At 37.6% G+C, this 13,430-nt stretch overlaps 1 protein-coding gene across 2 annotated transcripts in view; it reads right to left on the minus strand.

Annotated features, from left to right (window-relative positions):
- The window catches only part of LOC116566143 (histone PARylation factor 1), a 66,764-nt gene that overhangs the window by 46,230 nt on the left and 7,104 nt on the right, over positions 1 to 13,430 (minus strand). For both annotated transcript variants that reach the window (XM_032300155.1, XM_032300153.1), the window contains exons 3-5: positions 12,396 to 12,585; positions 11,230 to 11,328; positions 6,924 to 7,074 (exon numbers count right to left, since the gene is read on the minus strand). In XM_032300155.1, coding sequence (XP_032156046.1) covers positions 6,924 to 7,074; positions 11,230 to 11,328; positions 12,396 to 12,585 — 440 coding nt within the window. The remainder of the gene's footprint in view (positions 1 to 6,923; positions 7,075 to 11,229; positions 11,329 to 12,395; positions 12,586 to 13,430) is intronic.

Here is a 13,430-nt window from a genome sequence, read left to right on the forward strand (position 1 = left end):
AGCTCAGCAAGGCCGCTGCAGGCAGACTGTCTCACTAGATTCCCTCCTCGCTGGGTGGAGCATCTCTGAAAAAAGGCAGTAGCCCATCAGGGACTTATAAATAAAACCCCCACCTTCCTGGGACAGAGCACCTGGGAAAAGAGGTGGTTGCGGGCACAGCTTCAGCAGACTTAAATGACTATGCCTTGCAGCTCTGAGGAGAGCAGCGGATCTCCCAGCATAGTGTTCGAGCTCTGATAAGAGACAGACTGCCTCCTCAAGTGGATTCCTGACCCCTGTGTATCCTGTCTGGGAGACACCTCCCAGTAGGGGCCGGCACCTCATACGGGAGAGCTCTGGCTGGCATCAGGTGGGTATCTTTATGGGATGAAGGTACCAGAGGAAGGAGCAGGCAGCAATCTTTGCTGTTCTGCACCTTCCATCAGTGATACCCAGGTAAACAGGGTCTGGAATGGATCCCCAGCAAACTCCAGCAGACCTGCAACAAAGGTGCCTGACTGAAAGGAAAACTAACCAATAGAAAGGAATAATTTCAACATCAACAAAAAGGACGCCCACTTAGGGATCGCATCTAAAGGTCACCGACTTCAGCAAACAAAGGTAGATAAATTCACGAAGATGGGGAGAAACAAGCGCAAAAAGGCTGAAAATTCCAAAAACCAGGATGCCTCTTCTCCAACAGCCCACAACTCCTTGCCAGCAAGGGAACAAAACTGGATGGAGAACCAGTTTGACAAATTGAAATAAGCAGGCTTCAGAAGGTGGGTAATAACAAACTCCTCCACGCTAAAGGAGCATGTTCTAACCCAATGCAAGGAAGCTAAGAACCTTGAAAAAAGGTTAGATGAATTGCTAACTAGAATAACCAGTTTAGAGAAGAACATAAGCTGATGGAGCTAAAAAATACAGCACGAGAACTTCGTGAAGCATAAAGAAATTTCAACGCTGAATGGATCAAGTGGAAGAAAATATATCAGAGACTGAAGATTAACTCAGTGAAATAAAGCGACAAGACAAGATTAGGGAAAAAACAGTGAAAAGAAATGAACAAAACCTCCAAGAAATATGGGATTCCATCAAAAGACCAAATCTATGTTTGATACGTGTACCTGAAAGTGACAGGGAGAATGAAACCAAGTTGGAAAACATTCTTCAGGATATTATCCAGAACTTCCCCAACCTAGCAAAGCAGGCCAATATTCAAATTCAGGAAATACAGAGAACACCACAAAGATACTCCTTGAGAAGAGCAACCCCAAGGCACAGAATCATCAGATTCACTAACGTTGAAATGAAAAAAAAAAAAAAAAAAAAAATGCTAAGGGCAGCCAGAGAGAAAGGTCAGGTTATCCACAAAGGGAAGCCCATCAGACTCACAGCGGATCTCTCAGCAGAAACCCTACAAGCCAGAAGAGGATGGGACCGATATTCAACATTCTTAAAGAAAAGAATTTTCAGCCCAGAATTTCATATCCAGCCAAACTAAGCTTCATAAGTGAAGGAGAAATAAAATCCTTTTCGAACAAGCAACTGTTGAGAGATTTTGTCACCACCAGGCCTGCCTTACAAGAGCTCCTAAAGGAAGAACTAAACATGGAAAGGAACAACCAGTACCAGACGCTGCAAAAACATACCAATCTGTAATGACCATCGATGCTATGAAAAAACTGCATCAACTAATGGGCAAAATAACCAGCTAGCATCATAATGACAGGATCAAATTCACACATAACAATATTAACCTTAAATGTAATCAGGCTAAATGCCCCAGTTAAAAGACACAGGCTGGCAAATTGGATAATGAGTCAAGACCTATCAGTGCAGTGTACTGTATTCAGGAGACGAATCTCATGTGCAAAGACACACACAGCCTCAAAATAAAGGAAGGGAAGAAGATTTACCAAAGAAAATGGAAAGCAAAGAAAAGGCAGGGGTTGCAATCCTAGTCTCTGATAAAACAGATTTTAAACCAACAAAGATTAAAAGAGACAAAGAAGGGCATTACATAATGGTAAAGAGATCAATGCAACAAGAAGAGCTAACTATCCTAAATATATATGCACCTGGTATAGGAGCACCCAGATTCATAAAGCAAGTTCTTAGAAACCCACAAAGAGAGTTAGACTCCCACACAATCCACACAATAATAGGGGGAGATTAACACCCCACTGTCAGTATTAGATCAACAAGACAGTTAATCAAGGATATTCAGGACTTGAACTCAGATCTGGACCAAGCAGACCTAGTAGACATCTGCAGAATTCTCCACTCCAAATCAACAGAATATATATTCTTCTCAGCACCATACAGCACTTATTCTAAAATAGACCATATCATTGGAAGTAAAACACTCCTCAGCAAATGCAAAAGAACAGAAATTGTAACAAACTCTCTCAGACCACTGTGCAATCAAATTAGAACTCAGGATTAAGAAACCCACTCAAAACCACACAGCTACATGAAAACTGAACATTCTGCTCCTGAATGACTACTGGAAAAATAACAAAATCAAGGCAGAAATAAAGATGTTCTTTGAAACCAGTGAGAATGAAGACACAACGTACCAAAATCACTGGGACACATTTAAAGCAGTGTATAGAGGGAATTTTATAGCACTAAATGCCCCAAGAGAAAGCAGGGAAGATCTAAAATTGACACTCTAATGTCACAATTAAAAGAACTAGAGGAGCAAGAGCAAACAAAATCAAAAGCTAGCAGAAGACAAGAAATAACTAAGATCAAATCAGAACTGAGGGAGATACACAAAAAACCCTTAAAAAAAAAAATGTATCTAGAAGGTGGTTTTTTGAAAAGATCAACAAAATAGACAGACCACTAGCCAGACTAATAAAGAAAAGAGAGAAGAATCAAATAGATGCAATAAAAAAATGATAAAAGGGATATCACCACCAATCCTACAGAAATACAAACTACCATCAGAGAATACTTTAAACAACTCTATGCAAATAAACCAGAAAATCTAGAAGAAATGAATACATTCCTGGACACTTACACCCTCCTAAGACTAAATTAGGAAGAAGTTGAATCCCTGAATAGACCAATAACAAGTTCTGAAATTGAAGCAGTAATACCAACCAAAAAAAGCCCAGGACCAGACAGGTTCACAGCCAGATTCTACCAGAGGTACAAAGAGGAGCTGCTACCATTCCTTCTGAAACTATTCCAAACAACAGAGAAAGAGGGAATCTGCCCTAACTCATTTTATGAAACCAACATCATCCTGATATCAAAACCTGGCAGAGACACAACTAAAAAAGAAAATTTCAGGCCAATATCCCTGATGAACATTGATGAAAAAATCCTCAATAAATGCCGGAAAACTGAATTCAGCAGCACATCGAAAAGCTTATCCACCATGATCAAGTGGGCTTCGCCCCTGGGATGCAATGCTGGTTCAACATACGCAAATAAACATAATCTATCACATAAATAGAACCAATGACAAAAACCACGATTATCTCAATAGATGCAGAGAAGGTCTTTGACAAAATTCCAAAGCCCTTCATGCTAAGAACTCAATAAACTAGGCACTGATGGAACATATCTCAATATAGTAAGAGTCATTTATGCCAAAACTACAGCCAATATCACACTGAATGGGCAAAAACTGGAAGCATTCCCTTTGAAAACAGTCACAAGACAAGGATGCCCTCTCTCACCACTGCTATTCAACACAGTATTGGAAGTTCTGGGCAGGGCAATCAGGCACGAGAAAGAAAGAAAGTGTATTCAATTAGAAAAAGAGAGGGTCAAATTATCTCTATTTACAGATGACATGATTTTATATTTAGAAGACCCTACTGCCTCAGCCCAAAATCTCCTTATGCTGATAAGCAACTTCAGCAAAGTCTCAGGATACAAACCAATAAGCAAAAATCACAAGCATTCCTATAAACCAATAATAGAGAGCCAAATCATGAGAGCACTTCCATTCACAACTGCTACAAAGAGAATAAAATACCCAGAAATACAATTTACAAGGGATGTGAAGGACCTCTTAAGATGAACTATAAACAATTGCTCAAGGAAATAAGAGAGGACACAAACAAATGGAAAACCATTCCATGCTTATGGTTAGGAAGAATCAACATTGTGAAAATGGCCATACTGCCCAAAGTAATTTATAGATTCAATGCTATCCCCATCAAACTACCATTGACTTTCTCCACAAAACTGGAAAAAATTACTTTAAGTTTCATAAGGAACCAAAAAAGAGCCTGCATAGTCAAGACAATCCTAAGCAAAAAGAACAAAGCTGGAGGCATCACACTACCTGACTTCAAATATACCAAAAGGCTACAGTAATCAAAACAGCATGGTACGAATACCAAAACAGACATATAGACCAACAAAACAGAACAGAGGCCTCAGAAATAATGACACATATCTACAATCATGTGATCTTTGACAAACTTGACAAAAACAAGCAATGGGGAAAGGATTCTCTATTTAATAAATGGTGTTGGGAAAACTGGCTAGCCATATGCAGAAAGCTGAAACTGGATACCTTCCTTACACCTTACACAAAAATTAGCTCAAGATGGATTAAAGATTTAAATATAAGACCTAAAACAATAAAAACCCTAGAAGAAAATCTAGGCATTACCATTCAGGACATAGGCATGGGCAAAGACTTCATGACTAAAACACCAAAAGCAATGGGAACAAAAACCAAAATAGACAAATGGGATGTAATTAAACTAAAGAGCTTTTGCACAGCAAAAGAAACTATCATCAGAGTGAACATGCAACCTACAGAATAGGAGAAAATTTTTGCAAAATATCCATCTGAAAGGGCTAATATTCAGAATCTACCAAGAACTTAAACAAATCTACAAGAAAAAAACAATCCCATCAAAAAGTGGGCAAAGGATATGAACAGACACTTCTCAAAAGACATTTATGCCGCCAACGGACATATGAAAAAAAGCTCATCATCATTGGTCATTAGAGAAATGCAAATGAAAACCACAATGAGACACCATCTCATGCCAGTTAGAATGGCAATCATTAAAAAGTCAAGAGACAACAAATGCTGGAGAGGATGTGGAGAGATAGGAACGCTTTTACACTGTTGGTGGGAGTATAAATTAGCTCAACCACTGTGGAAGACAGTGTGGCAATTCCTCAAGGATCTAGAACCAGAAATACTATTTGACCCAGCAATCCCATTACTGGGTAATATGTCCAAAGAAGTATAAATCATTCTATTATAAAGAAACGTGCACATATGTTTACTGGCAGCACTGTTCACAATAGCAAAGATGGAACCAAACCACCAACCCAAATGCCCACCAATGATAGACTGCATTAAAAAAATGTGGCACATATACACCATGGAATACTATGCAGCCATAAAAAGGATGAGTTAATGTACTTTGCAGAGACATGGATGAAGCTGGAAACCATCACTCTCAGCAAATTAACACTGGAACTGAAAACCAAACACCCCATGTTCTTACTCATCGGTGGGAGTTAACAATGAAAACACATGGACACAGGGAGGGGAAGATCACACACTGAGGCTGTTAGGGGGTAGGAGGCTAAAAGAGGGATAGCATTAGGAGAAATATCTAATGTAGGTGGTCGAGTGATGGATGCAGCAAACCCCTATGGCACATGTATACCTATGTAACCAACCTGCATGCTCTGCACACGAACCCCAGAACTTAAAGTATAATTTAAAAAAAAAACTTACTCATGCAACCAAATACTACCTGTACCCCAAAAGCCTATGGGAAAAAAAAATAAAAAGATAAAAATTAAAATTAAATAACACAACATAAAATACAAAAACTTCCAAAAAAAAAAAAAAAATTAGGGATATATTAACTAGACTAGACTACAAATGCTACCCTTCTCTCCTGGTCACAAGGTGGGACAAGTTTCCTATGATAACCAGAAAGGTAAATGGCAATAAAAAATCTTAATATTTAAAATGCAATGTTATAATGAGTTTCATTAAAATGTATGTTTTAAGAAACTTTCCAGTCTATAGGACTAAAGAAAAAGTGCCTAGAACTTATCAGAATATCACCCTTGTTGCTGAATCAAGGTCAGAGTAGAAACTTTAGTAGGATTTTAATACCTAAGTACACTAAGGTACTTCATTACCAGTGCTATTTTATTAAGGAAAAAGAAGTTCTCTCTTTAGCTTTGAACATTCAGATGAACCAGCAAGGTACTTCATTACCAGTGCTAGTTTACAAAGGAATAGCAAGTTCTCCTTTTCGCTTAGAACATTCAGATGAACCAGCAAAGGCCGACAAATAGTGAGAAGCTGAAGAAGACTGGGGAACCCTCATTCCAGTGACATATGTTGTTTTTCCCCACAGGCCCTAAGAACAAACTCCTTCAGAATTCTCATTTACTCCAAAGCAGAAATCTTCCAGCTTGTCATTAAGTTACCCTGAAATCTACAGCTGAAAAACCAAAAGAATCCAACACTACGAAGTATTTTCTTCTTTACAAAATACTCCCCTCACGCTGCAGACATTAGGAGAGATGCAAAAGGAAATGATGGGATTAAGGAAAAAGAAGGAAGCACTGCTTATGTACATGTTTACTGGAGAAAAAGTATGTATGTAAATTTCATTATGTACAAAGCAGCTTTCAGTTAACTTTATGAAGTGATTAACTGACAAAACAAGATTAAAAGAATGGTAAATACTAGCATGAGTTATTCAACCACAGCAGTGATATCACTAGTTATGCAATTCAACCAGTGTATCAAGCCAAAGGAGCCATCTGACCCATTTCAGTGCCATCCTCCTAGCCCCCTGGAGAGACTGCATCCAGCTCTTAAAGACAGGGCTAAAGAGAAGGGTAGAGATGAGAAGGAATCAAGAGGAGAAAAACATCTGCTAAACAGCGAAACAGAGGCCAACAGATTGAAGTCATACTTTCTTATCTCTCTGTTTCATCTTCATGGTTCTCTGTTCCAGTGAGTACCCCAGTTCTCTGGCTGTTTCTGTGAGTTTTTCATCTATGTTTTTCAAGAGATTGGTTTTCTTTTTATCCGTTACTTCTTTAAGTTTTTTCATCAAAAATAATCTGAAAAAGAAGTAAAAGTCCTCATTATATTGCAGGCCACTGTACTAAGTACAAAGACCTTTGGAAGTTGAGCCAAGTTAAAAATGTCAAATTCCATGCAAGAATAAGTCCACAGAATAATTACCAACACTTCTCTCGAAATCCCTAACAATTTTCTTCAAATAAGAGAAAAGCAGTATTAATAAAAACTGCCAGTCACAGAAAGAGAAAATATGGTTCAAATTTATATTAGCACTCTAATGTCTACAATAAAGATTTAAAAGATATTTGCAAAACTGGGATTAGTCAAGTTTTAAGTTTTATTACTTTCACACACATAGTGCTCCCTTACCTAAAACATCCTTCTTCCTACTCTTTCTAGTAAGTTCTTAGGCACCCATCAAAGCCCACATAAAATATCCTCTTTTACCTCCACCACTATTGAAGGCACTTGGTAGTTGCCTTCCTATACATATCACATTATTATGACTATCTCTGAGTTTGTCTCTGTCTAAACCTACTCTAACACTTTGCTATGTGATGCTTAAAGATAAGGTGCAATGTACAACTGAAGCTATAGCCATGAACATGAAGATTTTATGCTTTGACTTTAAATCCATTAAAATGTGTTGAATGCAAACAAATTTATTCCCAAGCATGTTACATGGCATCATGCAATGGCCCTTTGGAAATAGTGGCTAAGTTATTAGACGTAAAAGTTGAAACTTACATATCAAATTCACCCCATCACATAACATTAGGAAAAAAAAAAAGCTATTGAGCTCACAGTGGTATTACAAGTTTCTCAATCTAATTTTTGTTCGAAACCTTGAATTTTATCACTCGCAAAAAATATAGTCAGTTGTTTTCTTTGGTTCATTTCAGAAAATTTCTGCCAGTATCTAGATCCAAATAACCAGTTTGTCAGAGTCACTCTTTCTACAAGTGGGAAAAAGTTCATCTCAAAACCCAATCACACAAGTGCTTTTTCCCTTGAGACAAACCACAGTACTTCAGTATGAGAGATACTTTCTATGTATTTCCTATTTCATCACAGAATGTTAAAGATATATGCTCAATGGCAGACATCTAATACATGTATACTCCATCACTGACATTTTTTTCAGGGACAGGGTCTTGCCATGTTGCTCAGGATAAACTTGAACTCCTGGGCTCAAGCAATGCCCCCACCTCAACATCCTGAGTAGCCACCATGCCTGGCTCCATCACAAACATTCTTAAACACATTTACATGTTACTGTTGTAAATAATGCAATGACTGCTGCTATTCTAGTGGCACTATCTTGATTCCTGCCAAGGTGACAACAGTATTACCCACTATTACCTTTGTGCCATTGATGCAAAAACATTTTAATCACAAATAGTTTTGACCCTAAGAGTATCTGACCCAAGGTCAAAACTATTTGCCCCAGTTATTTTAGGGAAGAAAAAAAAGGTAGAAGGAAAAAAAATCATTCCTAACTTTGCTGTTCAAGGATATTTTAAAATTGAGTACGTTTATTTCCATATGCTTTAGACAGTATGAAATAGAATCACTCTACACTATTGTTATTTGCTCACTTCATAATAAATTCAACCAATCAATACTAAGGTATTATAGCATATGGATAGTTTATATTTACCTAATCTTCTACACTGCTGGATATGTTGTTGCCATTTTTTCATTGAATAAACTATCTGTAATAAACACACGTATTTCTGTACCTGTCCAAAATATGTTTGATGAAGAGCTAGAAGTGGAATTGCAAACATAAGGGTATAAATGTGTACTTCACGCAGTACCTGGTAATGTAATCTATTAAGAAATCTTAGACTATGGTTGTTTAAACATTTTTCAAACTGCTTTCTACAAAGGTTTCACCAATTAACACATCAGTAAGGGTTCTTATACCCTAACCATCATTGGTTATTACCATTCTTTAACCTTTAAAAATCTTTGCTGGCTTAATTTGCATGTCTTCAGTTACTATTAAATCTTGCAGAAACAATTCTTTCTCTGGGCATAACATTTGGAGATCAGAGGTCTGCCTTGAAAGACCTTACTCCCTCTGCCATAAAAATAAATTTTAAAATATATAAAGAAATTAAGTGTTCTGATTAGCTGATTTAAGGAAGTGGTACCCAAAAAAACTAAAACCGTTATAATACTTTAAAAGTACTAACATAGTTATATCTCAAGTAATTTTTTACCCGTGTTTGATAAATTATTGGAGGTAGTTCCTCAAATACTTACTTGTTGATAATCACCTAAATTATATTATCACCATGTATTTTTTTCTTCTTTTTCATTGTGTTCTCCAATTAGTAAAAAAAAAAAAAAAAAAAAAGATACCAGAAGAGTCTTAGGTTATGTTAGATGACCACTATTATGTTATCTTTCTTTTAAAAAAAGATTTCTATTAAGACAAACATGACTAATACAAATAAAAAATTAGGTTTGCTTTTTAAAAAGAGACAGTCTTACTATGTTGCCCAGCCTGAATAAATTAGATGTTTTTACATGCCAAGGTATTTGTAGAATACTTATGAAGGATCTACTATGGAACAGATACTGTGCACACAACAAAGTCTCTGCCCTCATGGAACCTGCATGCTAGTGCAAAAGACAGACAATAAGCAAGTAAATAACAACAGTTTCTAATAAAGATGGCACCAATTTAAATAGAATGATAAATCCAAAGAGTTTAGAAGAACTTATAAATTACAAATACCAAACAATGTTTTATAGGAATCTGAGAGGTATTAGAAAAGAAAGAACATTTTTGGATATCTACAATGTAGTTGCCCCATAGATACACCAGTTTGTACATGGCACAGTCTAGTGGTTGTACTAGGTTGACTTCGTTTGAACTTGCTTTACTGCAAATTTGTATTATCAAATCACAGTGAACAAAAGCCCTTTAAAGAGACAATACTAAAAGAGGCCAAACAAAACAGTCTACTTGTATCTGAAGTGAAGTTTGCTTTCTTCATTACAATGCAAACTACACAGCTACTGACAAATGAAATGGCTTCAAATCACATCTATGGCTGATATAGCACAGACTGGCTCACTCAGCTCTATTCCAATCCCTTCCCGATGAACGTTTACTGCATTTCCCATACTACTCTAGCTTAGGCTCCACATGGGACCTAGCTTCTTCCAAGCAGCTGCAATACTTTGAAATCTCAGAGGCAGAAGAGATACCAGGTGGAGGCTGGGCTTCCACAATCTCCATCAGTGAGCACAGCTGTAGAGGCATCTGCTTCTGCAGCAGCTGTAGCTGAGATCCCAGCACCTGGTTCTTAGCTTCACTGGGGCTGGGAGGCAAAGGGTAGGGCATCAATTTACCTGGCACAGGTTATACTAAAGATAATATGGTCCTAGAGCCACCCATTGTGGCAGCAGTTCTCGGATTTCCCAGCTTCCTGATGGTGGCAGAGATATAAAATCCACTGTGAGCCACACGACTGTCATTCCTGGAAGCTCAACCTGCTCCCTTATCCCTTCCAAGGATTTTATAAGCATCTCTTTTTCACTTATTAAACCTTTCTGTTTCAACTAAACACAAGTAATGAACTCTTAACAAGTATTTAAAATCAGATGTCTAAAAAAACTTTTGATTTTGCCATGAAACATCTGAGGTCAAGTGTTATTTTCATTAAGTAAAATAGTTACTTAAGAGGTGTTATTTTTTGAATAGTGACAAAATAACAGTATAGATAAGACTACCTGCAAAAGTCATGAAAATTATCTCTAGAAATCTACAATTATGGGCTTGCCTCAAACCTGTTTTTTGTTTTTTTTTTTTTGAGATGGGAGTCTTATTTTGTCGCTCAGGCTGGAGTGCAGTGGCACAATCACTGCTCACTGCAACCTCCAACTACCGCGTTCCAGTGATTCTCCCGCCTTAGCCTCCCGAGTAGCTGGGATTACAGGTGTTTGCCACCATGCCCCCGGCTAATTTTTGTATTTTTAAGTAGAGATGAGGTTTCTCCATGTTGGCCAGGCTGGTCTCAAACTCCTGACCTTAGCAATCCACCCACCTTGGCCTCCCAAAGTGCTGGAATTACAGGTGTGAGCCACTGTGCCCAGCCCCCTCACACTCCCATTGTAATGGACTAATATAATATAAAAATTGTAAACAAACATAAGAGAAATTAAAATATTCTTACTTGACTGCAGCAAATACATTGTCTCCATTTGGAACGATTATACAATTTTTCTTGGCTTCATTTATACCAACATATACAGGAAGTTCATCAGGAGAATCCCTATTTAAGCAAAAGACAAAAAATTTAGCTGCCCATAATTTATATTATCAGGCAAGTGGAATTTTAGGTCTACAGACAACAATTTAGACCTTTTTTCCTTTTTTTAAGGTCTCGTTTATAAGGTCTTTTATTTTTTTAATTGAAACATATTTGCCAGTTTTAAGCTCCAAGTTTCTTAGGAATATCTATGACAAATCTTATATTATAGAACCTAAAACTAAGATTCTTAGGACCTAGTTGCTTTTATACTCAAACACAAAAAAAGAAAAAAGAAAAAACAAGAGAAAAGATTGTAAAACATTAGAGATGAAAAGATCATATTCACATATATAACCAAATCATTTTAAAATTGAGGAAACAAATACTGAGAGGTTCAATTACTCGGCCAAGGTCCTTGTAAGTTAGGTATAATTCAATTCCTAGCCCCATGTACATTCTATCGCACTACAGTACTTCTTCCTGGGCACGTTTCTTCTATTACATTACACTTAACCTTCACTTTAAAGGACAGCATCTCCACTGGTACAAGCAGACAAGGTATTTTCCTCCTGGAGTTTTTTAACCTTCTAAGTATTTTGCATGAATTCACTTAATTCTGATGATATTCCTATCAGGCACGTACAATTATTATCCCTATTGCTACAAGACAGGAAACTGAGTCACAGAAAGTCACAGTCACTAATGATACGCAGTCACACAAACAAGAGGACCAACGTGACTCCAGAGACCACTCTTCGCTCCTAGTTGCCACTCTGGCACTTGGAAACACATGGCTTATTAAGCACAAGTCATAACAGCTGTTCTAAGTTATTTTTATCGGGCCAAAAGAGCTCTTCTGAACCCAAAAGGGAAAAAAATTTAGAAGGAAAGGAAAAACTAACGAGATTAAACCTAAAGAGTTTACCCATCCTAGTGAAGGTGAAAATGGTAAGAGCAAGAACAGACGGCTCATATATCCACCAACAGGGGAAAATATGCCTTTCACCTTGAGTGAGGCTAGTGAATCACTATTTATCCTCATTAGCAGGACAGCAGCTATAGTTTAGAGGCGAAGAAAAGACCTTTACCTGAAATACCCCATGTGGTACTGAGTTTCATTATCTCCAATAATAATGGTCTGAAACTCAGGAGGATCATAGTAAAACCTCCAATGAAGGTTAAAATTTGGGCCTGTTGATTTTTTCTTCATTTTATGTTTTCCAGCAAGGATATCATAAGGACCAACTAACTGAAGTCCAAGACTTGCAGAAAGTGAATCTATAAAAGAAAAAACATTTAGTCAAGACTTTCTGGAGACAGGAAATAATGCTTTTAGTTAGTAAACTATTTCTAAGCAATTGCCTTTAAAATGTTTCTAAAGTAAAAGAAAATCTTGAGTTGTGTGTGAAGATGTCAGTTACAAACATTCAATGGAAAAGAAGTCAGAGTAACAGAAAAGTGGCATTTACATTTAGGATTTCCTCTGAAATTTACCACTGAATTAGTTTAACATTTCAAACATTCCTACTGTTTTATTTCAGCCAAAGCAAGACTGGCCTGTATTCCTCTAGGCCCATTACCACACTGCAGTTAGCCTCAAATACTTGTAGTACACCACAGGTGTACTTGTAGTACATACAGGTTATAGCAAAAATGTGTGGATTAAGAGCAGTAAGCAACAGGTCAGGTGTGGTGGCTCACACCTGTAATCCCAGCGCTCTGGGAGGCTGAAGCAGGCTGATCACCTGAGTTCAGGAGTTCGAGATCAGCATGGCCAACATGGCAAAACCTAAAAATACAAAAATTAGCCAGGTATGGTGGCTCACGCCTGTAATCCCAGCTACTTGGGAGGCTGAGGTACAACAATCACTTGAACCAGGGAGGCAGAGCTTGCAGTGAAATGAGATCACGCCATTGCACTCCAGTCTGAGTGACAGGGTGAGACTTTGTCTCAAAACAAAACAAAAAGAGTAAAAAACATTTCTATCACTCTTTCCTCTACCTCAGCTAATCGCACCAGATTCCCGATTCTCTGACAGTCTATTTGGCCAACCCCAACCCTAGATGATTCCATCTTCCTTCTCTATTCACAGATCACAGACAGGGAGTGTTAATAAACCACA

Source organism: Sapajus apella, unplaced genomic scaffold, assembly GCF_009761245.1.
Source record: "Sapajus apella isolate SASKATOON/1434 unplaced genomic scaffold, GSC_monkey_1.0 scaffold42, whole genome shotgun sequence".
NCBI classification, from domain to species: Eukaryota; Metazoa; Chordata; class Mammalia; order Primates; family Cebidae; genus Sapajus; species Sapajus apella.